We start from the raw sequence: 15,046 nt of genomic DNA on the forward strand, positions 1-15,046 counted from the left end.
AAACTGTTTCCATGCACATGCATCCATACATCTGTTTTACAAAAATGGAAACAGATTATACATCCTATTTCTGAATCTTGCTTTTGTACCTTTACAATAATATCGTAGATACTTTTCCATCAGAGAATATACACATCTACTTCATTCTTTTTTTCATATTAACTGTTTATTTTCAACTTCATCCTTAAAACAGTTGCAAAAATAGTCCAAAAAATTTCAGATTTCCCTAATGTTAATATTTTATTATATTTGCTTTCTCTCTCTATATATAGTTACTTCTTTTCTGAACTATTAGAGAATGAGTTGCTCACGATACCACTCTATTTCCAACATAATTAGTGTCTATTTCCTAAAAACAAGGACATTTTCTTAAATAACCACAGTGAATTATCAAAATCAGGTGACTAACGACATAATATCACATCATTTATATAATTTATTCAAATTTTGCCAACTGTCCCACTAAGGTACTTTATAGCAGAAGAAAAAAAGAAAGAAAACCTTCCTCCTTCTACTACAGAATCCACTGTAGAATCAACTGCTGCATTTAATTGTCTTGTCTCTTTAACCTTCTTCACCTAGAAGAGTCTGTCTTTCTTCTCTCTCATGATTTTGACATTTTGAAGATCAGTTTCTGAAGGTCACTCTGAAGACCAGTTATTTTGTAGAATGGCTCTCAACTTGGGTTTGCCTACTGTTTCCTCATCAAAAAGCTTATGATATACATTTGGGGAAGGGAATTCCAGAGAAGTGATGTTGTGTCCTTCTCAATGCATCCTGTGAGAAGGTACATGCCATCCATTTGTCACCACAGTACTGGTGATGTTTCTTTTGACTGCTTGGTTAAGGTGGTGTCTGCCAGGTTTCTCCATTGTCAAGTTACTATTTTTTCCTTTCTAGTTATAAATGTCTCGTGGGGAGATCATAATATCTCTGAACAGAGACAATTTTACTTCTTCATTTCCAACTGGGACACATTTTATTTCTTTTTCTTACCTAATTGCATTGCCTAGAACCTCCAGTACAATCTTGGTTGGTGAAGATACTTCGTATGATATTTACCTTTTAAAATCTGTTAAGGCTTGGGGACTTCCCTGGTGGCGCAGTGGTTAAGAATCTGCCTGCCAATGCGGGGGACACGGGTTCCAGCCCTGGTCCAGGAAGATCCTACATGCTGCGAAGCAACTAAGCCTGTGCGCCACAACTACGGAGCCTGTGCTCTAAAGCCTGTGAGCCATAACTACTGATTCTGTGTGCCACAACTACTGAAGCCCGCATGTCAAGAGCCCATGCTCCACAACAAGAGAAGCCATAGTAGTGAGAAGCCTGCATACTGCAATGAAGAGGAGCCACTGCTCGCTGCAACCAGAGAAAGCCTGCACAGAGCAACAAAGACCCAATGCAGCCGTAAATAAATAAATAAATAAATTAAAATAGATAAATAAAATCTGTTAAGGCTTTACATGTGGCCTAACAATAAAGTCTATCGAAGAAGATGTGCAGTGTGCACCTAAGAGGAATGTATATGCTGTTGTTGTCAGGTAGTCTGTGTATGTTTGTTAGATCTAGTTGGTTCACTGTGTTTAAGCTAATTTTTTACTTATCTTCTGTCTGGTTGTTCCATCCATTATTGAGAGTAGGGTATTATGTCTCCAACTATTAATGTAGAACTGTCTATTTCTCCCTTCAGTCGTGTCAGTTTTTGCTTCATATATTTTGATGGTCTGTAATTAGGTGTGTAAGAGTTTAGAATTGTTATATCTTCTTGCTGTATTGAACCTTTTATTAATATATAATATTCTTTGTATCTTGTAAAGTTTTTGGATCTGACATTAGCATAACCACCTCTGCTCTCTTTTGGTTATGATTTGCATGAAGTATCTTTTTTCATCCTTTCACTTTCAATCTATTTGTGTCTTTGGATCTAAAGTGAATCTCTTGTAGACAGCATATAGTTAGATCATGTGTTTTTATCCATTCAACCAATCTGTCTTTTGAATGAAGATTTTAATCCATTTCCATTTAAAGCGATTACCAATCAAGGGGGATTTAATTTTATCATTTTGCTATTTGTTTTCTGTATGTCTTATTGCTTTTTGTCCCTCATTTCCTGCACTACTGTCTTCTTTTGTGTTTGCTTGATTTTTTTTGTACTGAAATGTTAAAATTCCTTTCTCATTTCCTTTTGTATACATCCCATAGCTTTTTTCCTTCGTGGTTACCTTGGGGATTACACCTAACATCCAAAAGTTAAATATAATGCTCAAATTTGAATTTATACTAGCTTAACTTCAATAACATACAAAAACTGTGCTCCTCTGTCTCTACCCCCTTTGGTTGCTGATGTCACAAAATTACATTTTTATACTCTATGTGCCCCCAAACAAACTTATAATTCATTCTTTTTTTTGGCCGCACTGCATGGCAGGCAGGATCTTAGTTCTCTGACCAGGGATCGAACCTGTGCCCCTTGCAGTGGAGGCGCAGAGTCTTAACCACTGGACTGCCAGCAAAGTCCCAAACTTATAATTCTTTTAAGTGCATTAGTCTCTTAAATTATGTAGAAAACAAAATGGGGAGTTAGAAATCAAAGTTATAATAACACTGTCTTTGAGATAATAATTGTTTAAAAAATATTAATCTCTTAATTCATGTAGAAAGCAAAAAGTGGAATTATAAACCATTGGAACAATACTACTAGCTTTTATAATTGCCCATGTACTTAACTGAGAGCTTTTTCCCCCATATGGCTTCATGTTACTGTTTAGCATATTTTCATTTCACTCTGCGGGACTCTTTTGAGAACTTCTGGCAGGGCAGGTCTCAAATTTTGTTATCTAGGAATTCTTAATTTCTCCCTCACTTTTGAAGGGCAGTTGTTTTTTTTTTTAAATTTATTTATTTATTTATTTTTGGCTGCATTGGGTCTTCATTGCTGCACATGGGCTTTCTCTAATGCCAGTGAGTGGGGGCTACTCTTTGTTGTGGTGCGCAGGGTGCGCGGGCTTCAGTAGTTGTGGCTTGCAGGCTCAGTAGCTGTGGCTCACGGGCTCTAGAGCAGAGGCTCAGCAGTTGTGGTGCATGGGCTTAGTTGCTCTGCGGCAGGTGGGATCTTCCCGGACCAGGGATTGAACACGGGTCTTCTGCATTGGCAGGTGGATTCTTAACCACTGCGCCACCAGGGAAGGCCCTGAAGGACAGTTTTGCTAGATATAGGATTCTTGGTTGACGGTTTTTCTTCTTGTAGCACTTTGAATATATCGGCCTGTTGCCTCCAGTCTCCAAAGTTTCTGATGAGAGATCTGCTGATAATCTTGTGATGAGTTGTTTCTTTCTTGCTGCTTTTAATATTCTTTGTCTTTCTAAAAATTGATTACAGTATGTCTCAGTGTGCATCTCTGAGTTCACCTTACTTGGAGTTTGTTGAGCTGCTTGATGTTTACATTCATGTCTTTTATCAAATTTGAGAAGTTTTCAGTCATTATTTCTTCAAATATTCTCTCTGTCCCCTTCTCTCTTCTCCTTCTGAGATACCCACAGTGTTTATGTTGGTCCACTTGATGGTGTTCCATAGGTTCCTTAGGCTCTGTTCACTTTTCTTCATTCTTTTTTGTCTGTTCCTCAGACTCGAATCATTTACATTGTCCTATCTTCAAGTTCTCTGATTCCTTCTTTTGCCTGCTCAAATTTACCAATGAATTCCTTTAGTGTATTTTTTCATTTTAGTCATTGTATTTTCAGCTCTAGAATTTTTCCTAAATGGCACAGAAATTTATTTAATAATTTACCCACTACTGAATATCAGACTATTTTCAGATTTTCAGTGTTACAACAGAGAAGAAAGAAATATCCTTGCAAACATATTCTTGCATGTTTCTTCCACAATTTTTACTAGACAAAGTTCTAGAAGTGAATTTGTGAATCAGAGGCCTTCCACATTTTGAAAAACGTCACTAAACTGCACTCCAAAAAGAGTTGTATCAATCAATTTACCAAGAGTCACAAGAGAGTTTACAACTGGATATATTTGCCAACACTGCAAATTAATAGTCTTCCTAAATATCCCAGTTATACAGATAAAAAAACTATTTTTATATTTTTATCTCTTTAATGGCCACTGGCCATTTATAGTTTGTGAGCTAGCCTATAAGTGACCGTTGCCTTTTTTATTTTGATATGATTTTGTCATGTGCCTTGACAAATTTTTTTAGTTTGTCTTTAAAAAAAAAATTAAAAACCTTTCAATGTTGTAGACAAACTTTCAAGTATATAAAAGTATATACTCATCATAGACAGATGAGTATAACAAACTTCCATATACTCATCATCCAGCTTTGATTGTGATATCCCCTGCTTTTTTTCTTACTAGACAATTTAAAGGAATTCTCAGATTATCACAGCATTTCACTTGTAAATATTTCAGTATATAAATATTTCTATCTAACAGATAAGAACTATTACAAAAAACCCCACCTTTATCATACTAACAAATTTAACATATTTAACTGTCCACTTTTTGCCCCAAAATGTCTTTTGGCTGTTCAGTATCCAAGGAAGATCGCCATATATTGCATCTGATTTTTATAACTCTTAAGTCTCTTTTATTTATTTATTTATTTATTTATTTATTTGCCGTACGCGGGCCTCTCACTGTTGTGGCCTCTCCCGTTGCAGAGCACAGGCTCCAGACGCGCAGGCTCAGTGGCCATGGCTCACGGGCCCAGCCACTCTGCGGCATGTGGGATCTTCCCGGACCGGGGCATGAACACGTGTCCCCTGCATCGGCAGGCGGACTCTCAACCACTGCGCCACCAGGGAAGCCCTTAAGTCTCTTTTAATCTACAACAGACTCATTCTTCATTTAAAAATGCCATTTATTTGCTAAAGAAATAGGCCAATTTATCCAATAAAATATTCCACTGTACATATAAATTGCTTTATATTTTCTTCCTTTATTTTCTGTAAATTAACAGCAAGACTTAGAGAGGCTTGATTAGACTCAGGTTCAATATATATATATATTTTTGGCTGCACTGCACGGCTTATGGGATATTAGTTCCCCGACCAGGGATCAAACCCATGCCCCCAGCAATGGAAGCTCAGAGTCCTAACCACTAGACTGCCAGAAAATTCCCAGGTTCAATATTTTTGACAAGAGTATATCATAGGTGATGCTTCTAAACCACATTAGGAAGCAAATAATGTTTGGTTGGCCCAATTTAATTGATGCTACAATTGAACAGTTGCTTCAAGTGCTGTCTGCCTAATCTACCCATTTTAAAGTTCCCCATAAATCGTTTCCTAATGTTTCTGGCATTTGCTGATGATGTTTCCCTGTTCATTACTTTAACAGGATTCCAAAATAGTGATTTTTAAGTTCTATCATTGCTTTTAAATTTATTAGTTGTATTTCTTCTATGATGAAGAGCATTCCCTCATCAACTTTCTGGCTACAGTAAAATACAGTTCAGACGGGAAAGGTAGGATAACAGCTTAATTCATTTTCTTTACCAAATTTCAGATCTAGTTTATCTTCTGAATTTTTAAATTAAAAGGATTTAAATTATGCAAACGTTGGGAAACATATTTAAATATTGAAATAAAGTGTCTGGATATAGAGAATGTTCAAACTTCTTTACTAATCTGTTTGAGAAGATTTCAAATTCGGCATCAAGCCTTATAGGTTGGTCAACCTTATGTAACTAAATATTGAAAGTTTTAAAATTATAATAAAAGAAGCATCTTACCTGAACAATATTGTCTATACTGCTAAATTCCACACACTTCTGTCCTCTCTGGTGATCACAGTAGTATTTGTTTTGCTTCCACAGTGGGGGTGAATGGGCACGAGACTGTGGATTGTTCGGTACACTGAGCTGCATCATCACCATTCCGCCACCAGCTGGTGGAGGTGGCACAGCTGAAAATCAGAATCAGGACACTGCAATTAGCAAACTTTAGCAAATAGCTGGTATCTTTAAACACCAAGATAATGGCAATAATTTTACATCTCTGAAAAAAATTTTACTGCTATTTATGCAAGCCAGATTTAAACTCTAATGCTTATACTACAAGTGCTGTCTTTAAAAAGACATTGAAATTGACTCTGTAGACCTAAACATCTCACTTATCCTCAACATAGTAAGTCAGGAAAGTCCAATTATCTACAACAAGACCTAGTATAGAGTAGGACAATTGCGATATGATCTACAAAAGTGCTTAATTTTTAAAATAAATTCATTTTCAAACGAGCATTATTCTAAATACATAAAGGAACACCCTGGGAAAAATCAGTATCCTATAGAAATTTTGACATACAGAGAAAAGTCGTCTTTTGAGTGAATCAGTCTCATGCGGTGGGAAAAAGTTTGGGATACAGGAATCAGAAAGCACAATTTCAGTGCCCTGAAATGTCCTATAACTCTGGGGAAATTATTTTTCCTCTTTTATTGTATTTTCTCATCTGAAAAAGGCTAGGAAGACCTCCTTGGCTGACTTTAAAGAGTTATAATAATCATATGCATGTACAAACACTGCTAGCTGTACAGTACCTGTGGACTACAATATCTACGTTCTTATCTGATTTATTCCTGCCATGGCACTGGTACTGCAGCACTACTAGTATTCGGAATGTAACTCTGCTACTCACCACTTCAGTGTAAGGTAAGGTGCCCTGTGCCCCACCTCCCGGGCCACTGTTTGCATTGCAGTAATCGTAATGGTAGTTTCCAATTCCCCAGAAATAGCACCACACTGACCTGTCTAGGCACACCACAGAAGGGCTGACTGCTTAGGAACATCTCAAGGTTCTCATTGGCCCAGCAGCCCATGCTGATGCAGCCACTATTAGTCATGTATTTGATAATCATTTATTGTTTCTCTGCTTCTTTGAGATTACATATGTCAACAGATCATTACAATAAAATATGATAAAGGATTGTTTAAGACACTATGGAAGCAGAGAAAATGAAGCAACAAACTCTGTTTTAAGGACTGAGGAAGGCTTTGCAGAAGAGGTGATTTCTGAGTCAAACTTCAAGGATAAGCAGGATTTTGGCAAACTGGATGGCGGACAGGCATTCCAGGTGGAGGGAAGAACAGGTACACAAGTATCTTTGGCATGAAAGAGCATAGTATATTCTACAAATAGAGTTCTGTATGACTTGAGCATATGTGTATAAATAGAAGGTTTAACTGCTAGGGAGTGTAGATGGAGAATCTATGCAAATTTTTAATTCAGAGGAATGACATGAAGAGACATCTGTTTCAGGACAGTGATTCTTGAACTGTGTATATATGTGTGCATGTGTTGTGGAGGAGGAAAGCTGGACATGGGGCAACATGAAATAAGCAAAACACATAAGAAATTACTGCGAAGACATGAAAAGAACTGACCAAAAGTAGAGGCAGTGAGGAAGGAAAGATGGTACCAGCTTTGAGGAAATGGTGAAGCCTGAGTGTGAAAGGGGAGAACGGAAGAGAGTTATAATTTTGCCATTTGTATTGGACCCTAGATAGAAGGTGAGGAAAGGGAGGCAGGAAGAGGGAGAAATATTAAATCTAGTGCCCCGGACACATCCCTGAGTAGGAATGTCCAGCAGGCAGTTGGCTATGTGGTCTTGTCTCGACAGAAATAAAATTTGGGAGACACTGGCAAAAAGCCGTTGTTGAAACCGAGGAAGTGGCTGGACTTCCGAGGAAGAAGCTGAAGAGTAATGAGAGATGGTATCCCAGAGAACATCACTACTTATGAGGCAGGCAGGAAGGAGAGCCTGAGGAGGAGAATCGGAGAGCAGCGGCAGTGGTAGCAGGGGAAAAGGAAGAAGTGGGCGGAACCTGTTAGCTCTGATTTCTCATGGCACCCTGCATACTCTGGGTACATCTCAGCACCTAACAAGTTGAAAACCTTTATCTAGAAATGTCCAAGGAACTTATTTCTCAAATGGACAAACCACTGCCTTCTTTTTTTCCAAATGTCTATTCATACCTGCACACTGGTGGCCTTGAAGCTGCTGGGAATTGCATGGTGAAGTAGTTCGAGGCAACTGTACTTGTTCTGATCCTGGAGGTTGCAAGTAACCCACTGAGGAGCTATGGGGAAAAAAATCAAACATACAAAAAAACACAGCACAATGAGATGGAGATGACTGTAAAGATTCTTTGAATGAACAGTCCTATAAATTTATTTAAATAAAATTATTTTTCAAGTAGGTCAGCTTAGTAAAAGTCAAAACTAACTCTTTTCTAAACTGAGAGTTATAAATAATTACTTTTTGGATAAAAATCACCTTGTTTTTGACAATAACACAGATTTTTAAAAATAACTCCTGATTTCATTGCTCTTATTCTTTTACGACTTATTCTAAATATGATTTTTGTACTGTTCAAATAATTATTTTAAAAAGAAGAAAAATAACTCACTAATTTTACAGAATAAAAAGGTACTTTATTTGGATCTCACTAAGCTATACTTTAGAAGAGAGAATATGCAGTTAGACAATGATGAGACTCAGAAAAAAATACGTTATTCTCTAAAAAATGTGCTATCTAAGGACATAAGGTACTATCTAAGGAATAAAATAAACAATAGAACATGATTCTGACATATTCTAATAGAAATACTGACAAAAATAGAAGGCTGTTATTGTAAAACCATTAAGCTATTACTGTATTTTTCAATGGTTAGTCTTTGAGAATCAAACTAATATGGGATTTGTCGTAATATGTCTTTAAAGTTTTCTCCATTTAGCAATTTCAAGAAAATAGTGAAAATCATAGAGCAATACCGTGAATTCTTTCTGAGAATTCTCAAGGAATCAGAAATCTTAATTTATTATAAAACCCTGTTACCACCCTTTTTTAATCATTTAAATCAACTTTCTTTACATGGTATTTTATTTCTTAATCTAGCTTTAACAACTTTTTGCATTTACATCTCACATAACTGCATCAAAAATACTACATTAGATCCAAGTACTGAATTACAGAAAATACAGGGAGACATGTTAAACAACACCATGATGACACAATCAGTCAAATCCAGACTCTGGGACACTCTACAAGACAAATGTGTGAAAACATAAGCAGTACTTGTGAGGTAGCTGGTAATACAAAGACCAACTGGATATTGGATATAATTAAGAAATTAACTGTTAAATTTTTTAGAATGTGAAACAGTACTATTAAGTTAAGTAGGTTTAAAAAAACCTTTTAGGGATACCTATACTGAAATACTCGTGAATGAAAATAATATGATACCTGGGTTTATTTCAAAATAATATGGGAGGAGGATGAAATAGAAGTTTAAATGAAAACAGATTAGTCATTAGTTGATAAATGTACAAGCTAAGTGATGGGTACATGGGGGTTCAGTACACTTCTGTTTACAATTATGTGTATTTAAAAATGTCTGTAGGGACTTCCCTGGCGGTCCAGTGGTAAAGAATCTGCCTTCCAATGTAGGGTGCGTGGGTTTGATCCCTGGTCCGGGAACTAAGATCCCACATGCTGTGGGGCAACTAAGCCCGCGTGCCTCAACGAGAGAGCCCAAGTGCTGCAAACTACAGAACCCACGTGCTCTGGAGCCCTTACGCCACAACTACAGAGCCCACGTGCCCTAGAGTCTGCATGCCACAACTAGAGAGAGAAAACCGCACACCACAACTGGAGAGAAGCCCAGGTGCCACAGCTAGAGAGAAGTCCACATGCTGCAAAAATGAGCCTGTGCACCACAACCAAAAAAAAAAAAAAAAAAAAGAAAGAAAGAAAAAAAGATCCTGCACACCACAACAAAGACCCGAGGTAGCCAAAGGAAAAAAAAAAAAAGGGACTTCCCTGGTAGCACAGTGGTGAAGAATCTGCCTGCCAATGCAGGGCACACGGGTTCGATCCCTGGTATGGGAGGATCCCACATGCCTCAGAGCAACTAAACCCAAGCGCCACAACTACTGAGCCTACACTCTGGAGCCCGCAAGCCACAACTACTGAAGTCCGCACGCCTAGACCCCATGCTCCACAACAAGAGAAACCACTGCAGTGAGAAGCCTGCACACCGCAACGAAGAGCAGCCTTCGCTTGCTGCAACTAGAGAAAACCCGCACACAGCAACGAAGACCCAACGCAGCCAGAAATAAATAAATTTATTAAAAACAAACAAACAGGGCTTCCCTGGTGGCGCAGTGGTTGAGGGTCCACCTGCCAATGCAGGGGACACGGGTTCGTGCCCCAGTCCGGGAGGATCCCACATGCCCGTGGAGCGGCTGGGCCCGTGAGCCATGGACGCTGGGCCTGCGCATCCGGAGCCTGTGCTCCGAAACGGGAGAGGCCACAACGGTGAGGGGCCCGCGTACCGGAGAAAAACAAAAACAAAAAAACCCAAACAAACAAAAACATTAAAAAAATGTACCAAGGAACTTAAAAACAGTCATATCTTATGATCTATTAATCCCACTCTAAAGACCCTATAAAAATGAAGAAATTCAAGTTGCTCACCAGGGTTAATAAATTATTGTATATTCATAAAATCAAACATTAAAAATTATATTTACAAAGAAATTTTTAATGACGTGAAAAACTCTACACCACACGAACAAAAAATATCCAATAGTATCACAACTATGTTAAAACTACATACAAAGACTTCCTTGGTGGTGCAGTGGTTAAGAATCCGCCTGCCAATGCAGGGGACATGGGTTTGAGCCCTGATCCGGGAAGATCCCACATGCTGCACAGCAACTAAGCCCGTGTGCCACAACTACAGAGATCGCGTGCCACAGCTACTGAAGCCCGTGTGCCTAGAGCCCATGCTCTGCAACAACAGAAGCTACCACAATGAGAAGCCCGTGCACTGCAACAAAGAGTAGACCCGCTTGCCGCAACTAGAGAAAGCCTGCGCGCAGCAACAAAGACCCAACACAGCCAAAAATAAATACATAAATAAATTTATTTTAAAAAACCAAAAAAACTACATACGAAAAGAAAAAAGATTGAGAGAATAATATGAACATGACAGTAGCAGTTAACTTTTCCAAAAATGCACACAGGCATTTAACAATTCTAATCACTAAAAATACCCTATGGAAACTGCCCGAAAAGTTCAACTTTTAAATGCTGCATCAGGGATTTAATATCAACTAATAATCTGAATCTCCTTCAGAAGTCACAGTATGCCCTGTGAAGACAATTACACTGATCTTCTGAAATATAAGTCACCTTCAATTCATTTGAGGGGTAAACTTCAGTCAGGTTCGCTGTCTCTGGAAGAAAATATTAGCTTTCTGCCTTATAAGCTCTTTGCAATTCAAGGTGACTTCTACCTTATGTATTTTTGTGATGAGGATATCTAGCTAGGACAATATAAACAAACCCTCAACCAATTAGAATTTGACCAAACTATATGCTCAATTAACGAAAATAAATGCCAAATAAAACTTTTATTGAACAATATTTGGAGTTTTCCTTACATGCAAATGGCCAATTTTTCTAGGCTTTCTGGTTAAATGTTTATATTCCTAGAAGTATTCATTTATAGCTCACCTATTTCCAATGTGAAAGATTAAAAAAAAACTGAGTACACTAAAAAACAGAGAAGAGAAAACACTTAAAAGCAAAACAGAAATGGTGTAGGGACATCTGGGATAAGATTGTTGTGTTCACTGAGAACCGAATCTACTTTGTGTTTCCCGGCAGCTAAGACAAGTTGGTGAACCCAGAGGATACTAAGACTCTGCCAGGAAGACAAAGGAAGCAAACATTTAAGCCTCTGGCAGACGCTGGGTTACAGGCATATCATAATTGTATTCTATGTTGAATTTAAAGCACGTAGTTAATTATAGAGGAATTTAGTCCTTTGATAGAAGACATGAAACGCAGTTCATAATTTTACCAGCAAACTGAGAAGCTGACGGGGAAATCTTGCCTGAAGAGAGGATTACTTCCTGTTAAAAAATAGGTAGGATGTAGAATTACTTGCAGTAAGGGCTAACATTTTCCTTAAAATGAACTTTGTAGTTTTCAAGTACTTGAATGAGACCCAAGGGTCTGCACTGCACAGTTCACATAAAAGATGCCTTTGGCTTGAGAAATATAAGGGTAGCTATTATCAAACACAATCAACCACAAAGATATCTGTGGTGCTCCTGGGAGAATGACTGAGTTTGAGAAGGGCCATACTCTAACCACCCCACTAGTATAAACTGGTTATTATCAAGCAGCTCTGTCAGTGCAGAGCTAACGGATGTATCACTTTAGTAGCTCACTGAAGTGGTTACAAACATTCACCAAACAGTAATTTTAGCTTTAGTATAGCTGATCCTAAGGTGCTCTTTTTAACAATTACTTAGCTGCTTATTAAGTCTGTGAGACCGTGAAATTGTCACTGGCACTGAGGACGATGCTTGTATGCCTGTGTGATACAGCTGAAGAACAGGTATCCCATTCCTCAAACAGCTTCATAAAATCTTTTAAATATAATTTCAAAAGACAGGATGCCAGAACAATATAATTTCTTCTTTTTTGAATCAAATTTCACCAATTAGAGACTGACTTCTGGCATGACAGCATGAGTTTACCCGTCTGCTCTCCCCACTGAAAGTGGTGAAAGCTATAAAAAAGCAACCATTGAAACCCTATGGAAATGATCCTAAGGATGAAGAGCAAACTAGAAACATCTATTCAAGAACATGTATGAAAACTCAGTAAGAAAAGTGAGTTTGGGGCTTTCCTGGTGGCGCAGTGGTTGGGAGTCCGCCTGCCGATGCAGGGAACACGGGTTCGTGACCCGGTCCGGGAAGATCCCACATGCCGCGGAGCGGCTGGGCCCGTGAGCCATGGCCGCTAAGCCTGCGCGTCCGGAGCCTGCGCTCCGCAACGGGAGAGGCCACAACAGTGAGAGGCCCGCGTACCGAAAAAAAAAAACCAGAAACAAACACGAAAAGTGAGTTTGATATCTGAACCAATACTACTCCTTCCTGCCCCTCCCAGTTTAGTGAAGTACAGACTCTACTCCAGACAGCTGTAGCCAAGAACACAGAGCTCCCTCTCCCCACAGCGCCAGAGGGAGGATTTCTTCCTAGGAGGAGTGGTATGTCAGCTTTCTCATCCTGCCCTCAGGTACCTGTTGCTGAAGCTAAATCTGGGGTGAATGAACATGAGAGGCGGGAACTCCTTTCCACCCAACCTCCACTTGTACAACAGAGGGTCTACTGTGGGTGTGATATGCAGAGAATACTGGGGCCCTGGCCTGATCACCCTTGCCCCAGCTCCTGAAGTGGTGATTTTTCACACTAGGAGAGGTAAGCCAGTGATCCTAGGCTGTGGTCTCCCCACCCTCTACCAAGTGCTCAGCTCACAGGATAGGGTGTCACTTTTAGAGAAGCTAATCACTGTCCAAACCCCCAGCTTCTGAGCCCTGGCTCAGAGATTTTTCTGGGGAGAAAAGAGGCTATAAAACAGCACCTAATGTATTCTCCAAAGAACTGTCTTTTTAAAAATTTATTTATTCATTTATTATTTTTGGCTGCGTTGGGTCTTCATTGCTGTGCATGGGCTTTCTCTAGTTGTGGCGAGCGGGGGCTACTCTTCGTTGTGGTGCATGGGCTTCTCATTGAGGTGGCTTTTTTTGTTGCGGAGCACAGGCTCTAGGCGCACAGGCTTCAGTAGTTGTGGTATGCGGGCTCAGTAGTTGTGGCTTGTGGGCTCTAGAGTGCAGCCTCAGTAGTTGTGTGCACGGGCTTAGTTGCTCTGCAGCATGTGGGATCTTCCTGGACCAGGGCTGGAACCCGTGTCCCCTGCATTGGCAGGCGGATTCTTAACCATTGCGCCACCAGGGAAGCCCTCCAGCTTTTTTTTTTTTGTTTGTTTGTTTGTTTTTGCGGTAGGCGGGCCTCTCACTGCCGTGGCCTCCCCCGCTGCGGAGCACAGGCTCCGGACGCGCAGGCTCAGCGGCCATGGCTCATGGGCCCAGCCGCTCCGCGGCATGTGGTATCCTCCCGGACTGGGGCATGAACCCACGTCCGTTGCATCGGCAGGCGGACTCCCAACCACTGCGCCACCCGGGAAGCCCTCCAGCTTTTATTAATTACAAATAATACTGCAGTGAACACCTTTAGCATTATCTTTGCACCTTTGTGCTGGTATTTCAACCAGATAAATTTCTAGAAATAGAACTACTGGATTAAAGGTGGATTCTTAACCACTGCACCACCATGGAAGCCCCAAAAGAACTGTCTTTAATTGCAACAGAGTGGGACGAAGTTCAAGCCTACAGATGCTTTCAGGAACAGTGATAATTGTGGTAAAGACAACTGGGAGGAGATTCAAGATTCAGGCTAAACTGTAGGCTTGCTAGTTTGCAAGAGGGAAACAGGTAAAAAGACAGCAGGAATGAGCCTTCCTTATGTCAGAATAAAAATCAAATATTGACTACAGAAACTTTTTCTTCAAAGGAGACAGATTTTGATTGAATTACTTTGTAGAGCAATTTGTGAGTCAGTTCATTATTGAAAACAACAGGGTAATCAGCTAGCAGTTAGTGGATGCTGTCAAGGAAAAAGAGAAACAAGAGTCCAACCGAAACCACTGTGATTCCAGGATGACTGTGAGAATACCCAAAATAGTTTTCCCTGCTTGAGGAAAAAAATCAGAGGCTGAACATTTGCTGGTGGTGGGAGGTTTAAATAGACTTCATTAAAATAATCCAGTCAGTCACTAAACAAATTAACACGTGAACAACAATAACCAGACCTGCTACAATACATTATCTAAGATGTCTAATTAAAAAAAAAATTACAAGGCATGAAAATAAACAGTAAGGTGTAATCCATACTTTGGATGCAAGCAGGGAACAGAAACTGCCTGTGAGAAAGAACAGATTTTTCACATTTATCAGAAAGGCCGTAAAGTAGCCATTACAGACATGTTCACAAAACTGAAGGAAACCATGCATAGGGAAGTAAAGAAGGAATGGTGACAAGGTTGCATTAACAAATAGAGAATATTGGGACTTCCCTGGCGGCACAGTGGTTAAGAATCCGCCTGCCAATGCAGG

The 15,046-nt window shown here is 39.5% G+C and overlaps 1 protein-coding gene across 7 annotated transcripts in view; it reads right to left on the reverse strand.

Annotated features, from left to right (window-relative positions):
- Positions 1–15,046, reverse strand: part of R3HDM1 (R3H domain containing 1) — a 114,299-nt gene that overhangs the window by 7,417 nt on the left and 91,836 nt on the right. For all 7 annotated transcript variants that reach the window (XM_060016886.2, XM_060016884.2, XM_060016885.2 and 4 more), the window contains 2 exons: positions 7,988–8,091; positions 5,748–5,920 (listed from right to left, as the gene is read on the reverse strand). In XM_060016886.2, the coding sequence (XP_059872869.1) occupies positions 5,748–5,920; positions 7,988–8,091 (277 nt within the window). The remainder of the gene's footprint in view (positions 1–5,747; positions 5,921–7,987; positions 8,092–15,046) is intronic.

Source organism: Delphinus delphis, chromosome 7 (assembly GCF_949987515.2).
Source record: "Delphinus delphis chromosome 7, mDelDel1.2, whole genome shotgun sequence".
Classification (NCBI taxonomy): domain Eukaryota; kingdom Metazoa; phylum Chordata; class Mammalia; order Artiodactyla; family Delphinidae; genus Delphinus; species Delphinus delphis.